Source organism: Erpetoichthys calabaricus, chromosome 15 (assembly GCF_900747795.2).
Source record: "Erpetoichthys calabaricus chromosome 15, fErpCal1.3, whole genome shotgun sequence".
NCBI lineage: Eukaryota > Metazoa > Chordata > Cladistia > Polypteriformes > Polypteridae > Erpetoichthys > Erpetoichthys calabaricus.
Window position 1 is genome coordinate 82,584,079 of NC_041408.2, and position 13,741 is coordinate 82,597,819.

Here is a 13,741-nt window from a genome sequence, read left to right on the forward strand (position 1 = left end):
TACTGCTTTTTACAATTTGGTGCAAGCAGGGCAATTCAAAAAATTTTGCCTTGTTGTTGCTTCGCATTTTTATACTGAAATTAGCTTCACACTCATCTCACAGCATATACATATATAGTCAACTCAATAGCTTTCATTTCTCACTCATGCAGTCTTTCCCTTTATAGATCCAGAAATGGCAATGACATCACATGACCTTTCTGTTTCCTACACAGCATGATGCTAGTCAAGCCAAAACCACAAGCCCAGGTTTGCTTTAAATCACCAATGGCTCCTAAACATATAGATTATAGTATTACACATGTTGTTAATTTTATGAATACTAAAGCTGTTGTAAAATGTTCTGAAATGCATGTTTGGAAACAATTCTGAATTATGACACCAATACAGCAAGATTTAAATTATTTTAGAAAGAAAAAAAAAAAAAACAGATGAAATATGCATTAATATAAGAATCATACTTTTCCATATTTATAGCTTGATATTATAAAACCCTGAGTTATTCCAAAATGGCTGGAACTTAGGCTTGCAGATTTTAGCCTTCCCTTCTTTTCTAACCCTAGTAAAATAATAATTTACAGTATATATATTAAATTACATTTTAAAAAATAACTCTGAACCAGAGTAGACTTGATTCACTTTAAATTTCCCTTAATATGCAGACTGAAATACTCAATAGCAAAGGTTCTGTGCAAACAGTAGGTACACAAATTCTGATTTTTTAAAACACAGTATGTGTAACTTTTTTTATACTTTATATCAGCAAAAGGCAACCTTTGTCGAGTTGCGGTGCACTAAGTCCAAAAATTTTCTTTCGCGGCGCACCTGAGGAACTGCCCATAAATAAAGTCGTGATGGCACAATCTATGGACAATCGCCAATAAAAACAGTTAATTTTACAAGTTTGAAAGACATTTTATTAATAAAGGAATTAAAGGATAAATCTTAAATTTAATTAATGTGAACGTTGAGATTGTTTTTCAGCACATATGAGATTGATGCGAGGATCAATTTTTGAAAGACAGACGTGCATTTCCTTGTCGATCATTTGAAGTCTCTCGCGTTTCTTTGACTTAATTTCTATAAATGGTGAACAGCGAAAATTTTAACTTGCATTCAATATAAAAACATTCGTTTATTCAACAATTAACCGTTATCTGTTTTTCCAACATAAAATATTTTTTTAAAACATTATCTTTTTAATCAACCAAAAGTTCAAAAACACTAGCAATTTCAAATATTTTACAAAAGTTTTCGCGGCTCCCGTAGAAAATTCCATTTTGTTTTCATTTAAGTAAGTTCAATTAAGATACATGTAAATTAAGATACATGTAACTTTTGAGCTCAAAGGTATAGTATGAGTAGTGATTGAATCTTTAACAAATAGTGTCCAACACAATACATTGTTTTACACATATCTTTACACTTAATTCAGCTGCATGTTTTAGTGACCAATAGCCAAGGCTCTGCAAAAATTCATACCATTTTATTGGAATAACATCCAATTACTTGCCCAAATAATAAATGAAGTTATAAGTTATTTATGATTGAAATATTGTCTTGTAATGAAAGCCACAACTGCTACAGCTTGGCAGGAGGCTATTAGAGACAAGGCTGAAGTAATTTTTAAATTATTCTTCAGAATTCAACTTCTGCAACATTGTTTCTAGTATGGAAATATAACATGGCCACAAAGTAAAATGTTTGTCTTGACACATCATGTACAATAATATATGTTTTTAATCAAAAATAAGTAAGTTATTTAGAGGATGATTCTGAAATTTCCAGTAGCAAATGAATGGCACATTCTCCAAATTTGTAAACATGAGAAACTAAACAATGAATAAACCACAATATTTACTTAAGCCTTTCAGTAAATTATTCTGAACAATTATGCAGTTTAAAAAACTAAACAGGACAAAAAGAAAAAAAAACATAAAATATATTATAGTGGCTGGACACTTTACAACTGAACAAAATATGTGAATAAAATATGTAATACAAGCTGCTAATTTAAAAATAATTACTTAAGGTCAGAAACTGGAGTCTGAAAAAGAAAGTGGCAATTGACATTTAACATTTTTACAAATACATTTTGCATTTGTCAATGTATTCTGCAATCTGCCAGAAACATTAATAGTATAGTTTAATGTAGCAAAATGATTATTAGACAGGTTGGGCCAATCACGTACAAACTGTTATGAGCTAGTGTGGTCCTAAGCACCAAGTCCTAAAAAATCCCAATAAAATGTCCACTAGATGTACTGTCAAACCCCAGCTAGACACCAAGAGAACAACAAAACATTTTTATATATAAAAATATTTATTTAAAAAATATGCTGTGATGTAAATGAGGAGGAACATAAGAGGCCAAAGGAGTTGCATGAATCAATAAAGGCAATGCATGGTAAACAATGTCCCAAAACAAGAATCTAAGGTATTGTCATAATACAAAAAACACACATCAAAAAAATCTAGTGATTAAAAAAATAATCTAAAGATCAATGCCACCACTAACCACCTCAAACATTCAATGCACTGTGGATTGCCCTCAGCCTTTATAGAGCTGAGGGCAGTCACTTGAGGTGATGGGCAGGTGGCCACAGCATCTGGTTTAACACCTACAAGACATACAGAACATAACAGTAAATAAATAGACGCATAGAAACTAAATGACCAACAGTCTTAACATTAACAAAAGAATTAAAAATGAACACAAAGGAAATAAATATTGTATCTGAACCCCAGCTGGGGGAAACCTGGCTGAAACAAAACACAAACTTACTTTACCCAACCATTTCAAAGAGCTTCTAAAACAGTGCATTTCAAACCAGTTTATTCACACGTGTTGTTCCTCCAACCTCAATTCAAGTTAATGGAGACTTAGAATATGACATTGAATGTAGAGAAAAGTCAAGCAAAATGACACCTTTTATTGGCTAACTAAAAAGATCAGAATATGCAAGCTTTCGAGGCAACTCAGGCCCCTTCTTCAGGCAAGATGTAATGCCTTAAGAAGGGGCCTGAGTTGCCTCGAAAAGCTTGCATATTGTAATCTTTTTAGTTAACCAATAAAAGGTGTCATTTTGCTTGACTTTTCTCTACATTCATAATGGGTAACACAGTACAACACCCTAGTACTAATATGGCATTGAGAAAATCTTGAACATAAGCATGCAGGACTCCCAAGTTCATTATTTAGTACACTGGTTACTATTGTGTCCAAAGGCTGGAAGAGGGCCAGAAAATGAAGCATAGTCAAAATCTATAAGACACTACTTTGGCACCAAAGCCTAACCGCTAATCACAATAAAAAGTCAAAGCAAAATCAGTAACATCAAAAAACAGTTCTTCAACTGAGAATTTTGCACTACATTTGATTTTGTTTATATCCTAATTAAAGATTCTGAATGAATTGTCTCGCCAGAATTTAAGACGTCACACTGATGATGTAAGACATGGCAATGTTCAAACCCACGCCCCTCGGCAACTGAGAGTAGTGTCCGGTAACGGGAATCATAACATGGAGGTGTCCACTAGCAATGCAAACCTGATAACAAATAAATATTTACTATACTCTAAAAACATTAAAAATGTAAAGTAACTGCATAGAAATGTTTGAGTGTAAGAAAAACCCATATTTCAAAATATACTTTTAATTAGGAAATTTTATTTGAGTAGAAATACATTTTTAAAGTAAACAACTCATAACAGTTACAGTGCTGAGAACTGTTCTTGGTCCCTGTTAGAGATATTTAAGCACTTCAGCTTTTATGCCAAATTCATCATAATCATCCAAATAAACCTCCTACAATTTGTGTATTTTCTTAATATTCAATTATAATGTTTGTAATTTATAATGCTACGAAGTAAATTTATATTTTTTATATTGTTTTTTCTGTGAAAGCATTTTTCAACTTTATGATATGATCTGTCATATTTTTTTACAAGCTGCTTGTTTGATCCTTGCGAAGTGATGACAATGAATATATTTAATATGGTGAAGCAGATTGTTTTGACTGTTTATAATTATTTAGTCTTTTTGGGGGCATATTCTTGAAAGACTATTTATGTACAGTCAATCCTCAACTTTCGACAGGAGTTCGGGGTGGGGGTTTTGGGGTTACGTTCCTAGGGGTGTTACTTGAATTTGGCAGGTTTGAGAATGTTATGTATTATACTTTTAAATGTAAACAGTCCACTGAGCTTAAAAGCTGTATTTAAAAAGTTTAATGCTCTAGAAGGAAAAAAGTAGGGTCTTAGTCTTCAATAATGAATCTTGATTTTTTTTTCTGTTTTAATTATTTTCTCCCATTTCAATTGCAATTAATTCAACTAATGACAGATACAGGTCTCCTACAGCAAGTAAGAGCTGTTGGAGATAACAATGCATAAAGAAATTCATTACCTCCCCTAAAAAAAAACTTTTAAATAAAACTTTGGTTTAAATGTAAAACATATATTTTCAGATGCTAACTATTCAAACCCTTCCTTATCTGAAAAAAGTTAAGGATGTGATCTTGGGTACTGTCTTAAAGTTGCTGCACCCCCAGAATGGTCTCCATTATAACAAAGACAATAAGATACATGTGTTTAACCTCACCTCCAAATGTCTGAAATATCACGTTCTTTATACTGAATATCTGGGCCTAGAAATTCTCATAGCTTATAAATGAAGGGAGAAGTAGCACAGGAAAAAAGGATATACTGGAATATTCTACTAATTAGTAATTAAAGTTTTACGTCACAAATATAATATTATTTTGCTCTTAAACATATTCAAGGAACAGAGAGGTAGAACGGACTTTCTTAATTACACGTTTACATTTTCAAGCCTGTATAAGTTATGTATTTTATTATATACAGTATTAGCACAAGTGATTATCATCTTTTTTTAAATGCCTTCACGAAGTGACTGTAATAATGCACAACTACACAAATTATGTAAAAAAGATAATGCAGAGTTCTGCTATATTTTTCTATTATTTGAAAATACAGTAATACTGAAAAGAAAGTTTTCAGTAAGTCTAAACACAGTTCATAGAAGATGACTACTTAAGTAGTGCTCAAGATGTTGTTGAAAGCACATTTTAACATGCTCAAACACGCACATTAATAAAACATGCAAGTAAAAAATCTTCCACAGATCTATTACCTCTGGGCTGTTTTAACTAAAATGAACTCATACAAATGATTTCACGGCTACCCATATTTTAGGCAATCTTTAAATGAAACCACTCTTTCTGCAAACAGTGATGAATTCTGATGAACAGACTTTTGTGAAGAAGCATGTCCTGGACTGTTGACATTTACTGCCCAGTAATTTATTTAAAGGGCGATTTCACTACTTTTGAAGTAAAGGTTTATTTTTCAGGTTTGTGCCTTAAAAGATTCATTAAAAACATTTCTCCCCAAGGTTCAATCAACTGCATCCAAGGAGCACCAGTCCAACTATGGACCCTTAGAACTTACCAAATATTAAATTTTATGAGGTAAAGGTCCTGGTTTAATAAAAAAATGTCTTTGGTGTTTCTGAGGTATTTTTTACAACAAAACAATGTTTAAAATAATATATTTTACTACAGCTGCCGGCACTATATTTTGCAAAGAAAATATATCTAGTTCGCAAAAACTAGTATTGGTAGACTTTTATATCAACATCTATATCACACAAGAGACACACATACATACACAATGAACATTGTTACGCTGTGCTCAGAATTGCAGAACAGAAAAGGACTAATTAAGTATATCCAAAACTTGTATACCAGAAGCTGTGCACTGCCATCTTACATAGGTGGGACAGTAATGACAGGAACAATATGTCATAACTGGCAATGAGTATGGCATAAATAATATGGTCATGGCCATGTAAACACAGTTAGGAAATAGTGGCACCTATCGAAAAAAACAAACAAAAAAAGAGGTCCCCCAAAATAATGATACAATAATTCAGAACGTGCAAAAACAAATTACACATATCCAAAAGGTACAAAAATGGCCACTAGAACTTTGAAACCTCAGATTACAACAGGCTCAGTGAAGTAAACTAAGATTTTCAGGTGACAAATAATTGTCAATAGCTTCAGAGATAGATCAAACAAAACTGGGAGAAAGTGGCCAATCATGAAGGCATCCTCTTAAAAGGGATAAATCACACAAGTGTACAATTTTAGTCATCCATCCATTATCCAACCCGCTATATCCTAACTACAGGGTCACGGGGGTCTGCTGGAGCCAAACCCAGCCAACACAGGGTGCAAGGCAGGAAACAAACCCCGGGCAGAGCACCAGCCCACCACAGGGCACACACACACACACTAGGGACAATTTAGAATCACCAATGCACCTAACCTGCATATCTTTGGACTGTGGGAGGAAACCGGAGTACTCAGAGGAAACCCATGCAGACATGCAAACTCCACACAGGGAGGACCCGGGAAGCGAACCCAGGTCTCCTAACTGCAAGGCAGCAGCGCTTCCCACTGTGCCACCATGCCACCCTAATTTTAGTCATCCATCCATCCATCCATTTTCCAACCCGCTGAATCCAAACACAGGGTCACGGGGGTCTGCTGGAGCCAATCCCAGCCAACACAGGGCACAAGGCAGGAACCAATCCCGGGCAGGGTGCCAACACACACAAACACACCCACACACCAAGCACACACTAGGGCCAATTTAGAATCGCCAATCCACCTAACCTGCATGGGAGGAAACTGGAGCGCTCGGAGGAAACCCACGCAGACACGGGAAGCGAACCCAGGTCTCCCAACTGCGAGGCAGCAGCGCTATCCACTGCGCCACCGTGCCGCCCTAATTTTAGTCATATTAATTAAAATATATTATTAATACAAAATGTTGAGGAACAGACAATAGGAGATTATAACTGAGATGTTCAAACCGACTCTGCATCCAAGGATGAAAAAACTACAGATATTTCAAAAATGACAGTTGTATTAACATGAATTGATTTGTGTAAATTAACATTGAATTGATTTGTACCATTTGATGGTAAGTAGAAGCTAATGAAGGTAGTCCCATTTGGATGGACTAATTTCTGAATACTGTTAATCTTTTGTAATCACAAAGCTAATCTTTTTTATCACTACAACCATACAATTTATGTTAACTTATGCTAAAAAACCCTTAAGATAAATTCACTCAATTTCAATGGTTATATAAGCTGTACCTTCAACCATGGAACTGTCTCATTATGAAGCTTTCTCCGGATCCTCCATACTATTTGTTTTAGCATTAACCTTCGGTATGTTTTTTTTGAATGGGTGTTTCTTCAGCCCTAATGGGAATTATTAATTACACTGTCTTGTACTTCACATATTTTTATGCTCTATGACACTTCCACCTTATCCTTCAATACCTTCTAGGAAAGTCTACTCTGGTTTACAACTGGTTTTATAATATACCTCAACTGAAGTTACTGTCAGTTAGGATTATTGATGTTTATGTACTATTGTTTATTATAAACAAAGAAAAACATGATCACAAAAAATGTGAAGGCCTTTTGATTCTGAAAGCATTTAAAATGCTCGGCATGAGTTAGTAATAAAAAAGTAAAGTAATTTTTAAATTTAGGAACAGCTGATAACATATACTGCAGTGGGTTGGCGCCCTGCCCGGGATTGGTTCCTGCCTTGCGCCCTGTGTTGGCTGGGACTGGCTCCAGCAGACCCCCATGACCCTGTGTTCGGATTCAGCGGGTTGAAAAATGGATGGATGGATGATAACATATAATGTAACAAAGACTATTTTTCCATCTCTGTTAGAGGAGGTGCTGTTGAAAGAGACAGCAGCAAATTTCTTGGAGTGATTATCACTGACCAACTTAAGTGGGCACAAGAAAAGGCTCACTAGTGCCACTACTTCATCAAATGTCTGAGGACAGCTTGTGTTTCTCTTGTTCTTATGAACTTCTAAAGGTGTGCAGTGGAGCCCATTCTCATCAGCTGCATAACGTCATAGTATAGCACCTGCTTGATATAGGATCGTAAGGCACTGTAAAGGCTTGTGAAGATAGCACCGTTTATTATTGGCACCAAGCTGTCTTCTTTTCATGATATTCTCAAAACTAGGTGCCTTTAGAAAGGCATACAGGATTATTAAAAAATACCTCACCTATATTGTTCAGCAGATTTTCTCCCTCCTGAAAAATGGTACATGGCCAATGACAATCTCACCTGCAGATTCAGAGAAAGTTTCTACCTACAAGTTTTAAGGGGGCATGACAACAGGTGCACTGGAGAGGCAAGAGCAAGACAACCCTCAAAAAGGGAATGGTTTTTTAGGTGGTGGCCACAGACAATTGCTCTCTCCTTAAACTTCCTGACTGACTCTTCTCTGGTTGTTCATTTTGCTAGTGTCCTTGTCACTTCTGGTAGCATGAGGCAGTACCTGCAGCTGATTCAGATTGCACAGGGAGTTCATCTCCTTTAGGATGGCACATCCATATATGCCGTCACAGGAAGGCTTGCTGTGTCTCCCAGCACAGTCTCAAGAACATGGAGGAGACACCAGGAGATGGGCCATTGCACAAGGAGAGGTTGACAGGGCTGTAGAAGTTCATCAACCCAGTAGCAGGACCGGTATCTGCTCTTTTGTGTGAGGAGGGACAGGAGGAGCACTGCCAGAGCCCTACAAAATTACCTTCAACTGGTCTGCATGTTTCTGATCAAACTGTCAGAAACAGACTCCATGAGGGTGGCATGAGGGCTTGATGTCCTCTAGTGGGACCTGTTCTCACAGCTCATCACTGTGCAACTCGATTGGCATTCTCCAGAGAGGACACAATTGGCATCTCTGCCACTGGCACAATTTTCTCTTCACAGATGAGAGCAGGCTCACACTGAACACACGTGACAGAAGTGAAATAGCCTTAAGACTACTTGCTAAATGTTATGCAACCTGCAACATCATCCAGCATGACCGGTTTGGCGGTGGGGCACTAACGGTCTGAGGAAGCATGCCTTGGAGGGTCACACAGACTTACACGTGCTAGGGGATGATACACTAACTGCTGTTAGGTACCAGGATGAAATCCTCAGAGCTACTGTCAGAAATTACGCTGGTACAGTGGGCCCTGGGTTCCTCCTGGTGTAAGACAATGCCGAACCTCATGTGGTCAAAGCGTGTAGGCAGTTCCTGGATGACGAAGACATTGATGTCATTGACTGGTATGCACTTTTACCACACCTGAATCCAAATGAGAACTTCTGGGATGTTATGCATCAGTGCATCTGATGCTGCCAAGTAGTGCCACAGACTGTCCAGGAGCTCACTGAATCTCTGATCCAGGTCCGGGAGAGTTATCCCCCAGGACAGCATTTGCCGTCTCATCAGGAGCATGCCCAGATGTTGGCAAGAGTGCATACAGCCATGTGTGGGCCATACACACTAGTGAGTCACATTATGAGTTGCCGTGCTGAAATTCACGCAAGTTAGATCAGCCTGTGATTTTAATTTTTGACTTTGATTGTCAGTGTGATGTTGAATAAAGCCCTCAATGGGTTGGTCATTTTGGTTTCCATTAACCCTTATTACATAATTTTGCTCTTAACGAATTACACAGTATTACTCTGTAAAAATTTTCCACTTGAATATTTTGTTCATAGAGATCCAATGTGTTATTTAAGTGTTCTCTTTATTTTTTTGAGCAGTGTCAGTCAATCAGTCATTTTCTATTTGTCCTGAACAGGATCTTGGGGGTCTGCTGGAGCCTATTCCAGCAAGCACAGCGTGCAAGGCAGGCAACAAACCCTGGACAGGGCGCCAGTCAATTGCAGGGCACACACACACACACACACACACACACACACACACACATACACACCAAGCACAAACTAGGGCCAATTTAGGATCGCAATTTACCTAACCTGTATGTCTTTGGTCTGTGGGAGGAAACCACAGCATCTGAAGGAAACTCACACAGACATGGGAAGAACATGTAAACTCCACACTGGGAGGACCCAGGACGCAGACCCTGGCACTACCACTGCATCACTGTGCTGCCCTTTTGAGCAGTGTATGTATATATTATGCCTGCCAAATAATACAAAGGGAACATGACATGTGTTTCGCCCTATTTGGGGCTCATCAGGTGAACACACTTTCTGGAATTTATTTATATATATATAAATATATACAGGATAAAACAATACTTGTAAATATATATTACTTGTAATTATATATGGGTATTTTGCATGCAATCTATATGTTCTGAGTAGACATTCAAGTAAGAATTTCATTGTACCATGTACACTTAACAATAAACGACATTGAAGAGGGAAGCATTGAAAGCTATGTTTCAGACAGTAGTTTAAAAAAAATACTGAGAATATTTCTGTCAGAATTCAGGGGATACTGGGACCTTTACAATTACTAAAGACGGAAAAATTGCTCCTTGTAACTCCTCTAGAGAAACTGGAGAATCAAGCAGAATTTCTTCCTATTTTGTGATCTTGGTTACAACTGCAATTTTTTTTTGGCCCAACTACTAATGTTTGAGATTCGTTACTCAGACTCACATTAGAGGGTGAAATTGCCCAAAACGACAAATGAATAACATAAATGATATTAATGATGAAGAAAATTTTCAGTGAGATACACATCAAGAAGAGATTGACTAATTCAAAATGTATTTAATGTGGATTGTGATTTCTTAAAATGCCAGAAAAAGTAGTATTCTTTCCAGGACTGATTGATAGCACAGTAGTCACTGATTAAATTCATATCTGTAAAAAATGTGTTAGTGTTTAAGTTAATGAGGAAATTAATTTTCAAGTATGGAGACCAAGTTATTAAAGAGATAGATCGTTCCAGAGTTAGTATCCACTATCATCACCACAAAGGCAGTAATGTTTACAGGTAAATTTCATTATACAGGGTATTAATATCACAGCGCCTCTGGTCTCTCATAACAGACAATGAGCGTGCTGCAACACGGTACCATTTATTAGTAAACATATCTTGCACCCTTGACATTTTTTGAAATAGAGGGAGCACATACAACAGATACACAATATGAACAGTACAATATTATTCTATTAAATTTAGACTACCCTGTATAACATTGTATAACAAACATGGGTTTCTTACAGTGTGTATTGTGTTTAATTTAAAATAGCTGTTTTAATGTGGGTAAATTTATTGTATTTGAATTTAATTAATTAATCACAGTTTCGATATGCCATTTTATTACATGCATATATTCTATGATGTTATGCACACATCATTACAACTGTGAGTTCACAACCACTGAACGGACAGAGTTTGGATTCATACACCCAAAGTAAAGACATGTTTAAAACAGGAAAAGGCTAGTAACATAATTTGTTACACAAATAAAAGACACAAAAAAACGATCAATAGTGCAGGCAAAAAGTACTGTATAACAACATACAAATGGAGTCTCATAAAACCACCAGGCAAACACATAATCCAAAATCATAATATAAAAAGTGACAAGAACAGAATTACATAAAAGAGAAAAAAACAGTACACACTTGATTATGACAGACAATTGCATATACAGCATTTAAATTTGTCAGGTAGCAGTAAATGGATGATGTAACCCAACACAAACAGCGAATGTGAGCTCAAAACTGAGTAATAGGAATATCCAATGGTTCTAGGATACGGAAAAAGGCTTGTAACTACAAAAATAGTAGTCAGCTACCTAATATAACTTGGTTCAGGAACACATTTTAGAAGGAAGTCCAAACCACAAGTTCAGAAATTACTTGACTTCTGATTTCTTAAAAAGAGACTGAGATATTCAAAAATTAAACACATAAACATCACAGCCATGTTTTTTTTATTGTCTGAAAAATCTCAAAAGGTATACAGTATTTTCAATCCCATTAGAAAGAACAAGTTAAGCAATATCTTAAGGACATTCCAATATCTAGGACATTCAATTCTGGCTTCAAAAAGTGCACTGTAAAAGAAGCAAACTAAATAGTAAAATGATTTCACTACACTCACCAATATGTTTTGCATCACTACAAATGAGTGTACGACCCTTGATTCATTGCATAGCTGTTCAACCCGGAAGCTCCCCACTTTCAGTTCTTTTCAGTAGTATACACATACATTATTGTTTTATGACTAGCACTGTCTTTACCATTGTAAACCTTTTTCAAAACACAATTTTTCTTCATAATTTAGAAACTGATTAAGACAAGTAACATTAGTGCTGCTTATTGTCATAAGTACACTGACAAAATTCATTACCAAAATGAGATACTTCTATCTTGTAAATGTTCCTGGTACTCCATATGATTTTATACTGCCCACCTTCCCAAACCCATTATCTGGTCCCTCATCTCTGAATCTCTTTCCTTAGTCCTCTCTATTGAAACTCCTTTCTTGCACCCATATTTTTTCCTCTTGGACCTCCCTCCTCTCTTGCCTTCATAGAGCAGCAATTCCTCTCCTCATGCACTAACGCAGCCAGGTGGGAGACTGGAACCAATCCTATCAGCACTGAGTTAAGAGGGAAGCCAACCCTGTAAAATGCTAGCATCCACTGCTAGACTAAATGATTTTAATGCTTTTCAGTCACAGCAGTTTCACCACTCCCACCTCTAACCGTCAAAATGTATCTGTTTTGCTTTTTGTTTATGATAGATGATTCTGACATAACTGCATCTTTTCACACAGAAGACTTTTCTTGGTAAAAATAGGAAAGACAATGCTGAATTTATTGTATGCCGTAGCCCATCCACTGATAAATGTGAAATTTGTAGTCACCTCAAATGAAAATGTGTTTTGTTTCATTTCATCACTGCATATAATTTGTTTTGGTAAACCCATTTATTTCATTAAAGAAAACTGTTGTATAATAAAAATCTGAATGGAATTGTATATCCCAAGGGTTTGTCAAGACAACACTCTAAATACTTCAATGGATTTTGTGGGACACAACAACACACCTCTTTTTTAACTATTATGTTTTACTATAAGCTGCCTTTCAACTATGTTCTCTCTCTGCCTTAGGAGCTTCCAATAAAATTGGTTAAATGTCCATTGTATTTATTGATGTGACAATTAATACATATGATGAGATCATTTTCATACCATTGTTAACATGTCTGATGCTATATACAATAGTGCAAATACTAGCAGAATTGCAACAGTAGAACAGATTAAATTATGTGCAGTAGGCAACAATAAGGAAGAAAATAAACTTAAAGAAAACAATAACCTTGCCAAAAGTAGATATTATAGAAAACTGTGACTAACATTGATTATATGCATGTAAATTTATGAGAAATAAATATTTTGAATAAAAATGTCTCAAAATATTTAGAAATGCTTTAATTACGCAATGTAGCTTTTGCGGATTTCTTTCCAAAGAATGTTAAGAATGTGTCAGTAAATTGGAAGCAAGAATAATAATGGTATAAAAGGTAGTGGAAAAAATAAATTTCACTTTCCAGGTCAAAAAAGCGTTTCATACAGAGTTTTGACAGTTTTGTTAGTCGGCAAATGAGAATGAAAGAAAAAGCGCTTACATTTTTACGTGTGCGTGCGAGTAGTGTGCAAAACGTGCCATAAACAAATTCTAGGTTAGTGACCACTATCATTTTAAATACCTGTAGTAGGAAAAAGGATTGTTTCCCCAGTAGTATCATACTTTAAAATTAACAGAGCAGAGCTCCGTTGCTGCGAGAGTCTGCAAGTGGTCAGTGTGTCCGGGGTCTGTGAGAAGAGCAGCAAATCT

At 36.1% G+C, this 13,741-nt stretch overlaps 1 protein-coding gene across 3 annotated transcripts in view; it reads right to left on the minus strand.

Moving 5' to 3' along the window:
* edaradd (EDAR-associated death domain) overlaps positions 1 to 13,741 on the minus strand; it is an 83,421-nt gene that overhangs the window by 17,938 nt on the left and 51,742 nt on the right. For 2 of the 3 annotated variants that reach the window (XM_028820496.2, XM_028820498.2), the window contains exon 2: positions 13,614 to 13,739. The exons of the other annotated variant lie outside the window; for it this stretch is intronic. In XM_028820496.2, coding sequence (XP_028676329.1) covers positions 13,614 to 13,739 — 126 coding nt within the window. The remainder of the gene's footprint in view (positions 1 to 13,613; positions 13,740 to 13,741) is intronic. 3 annotated transcript variants of the gene reach the window in all.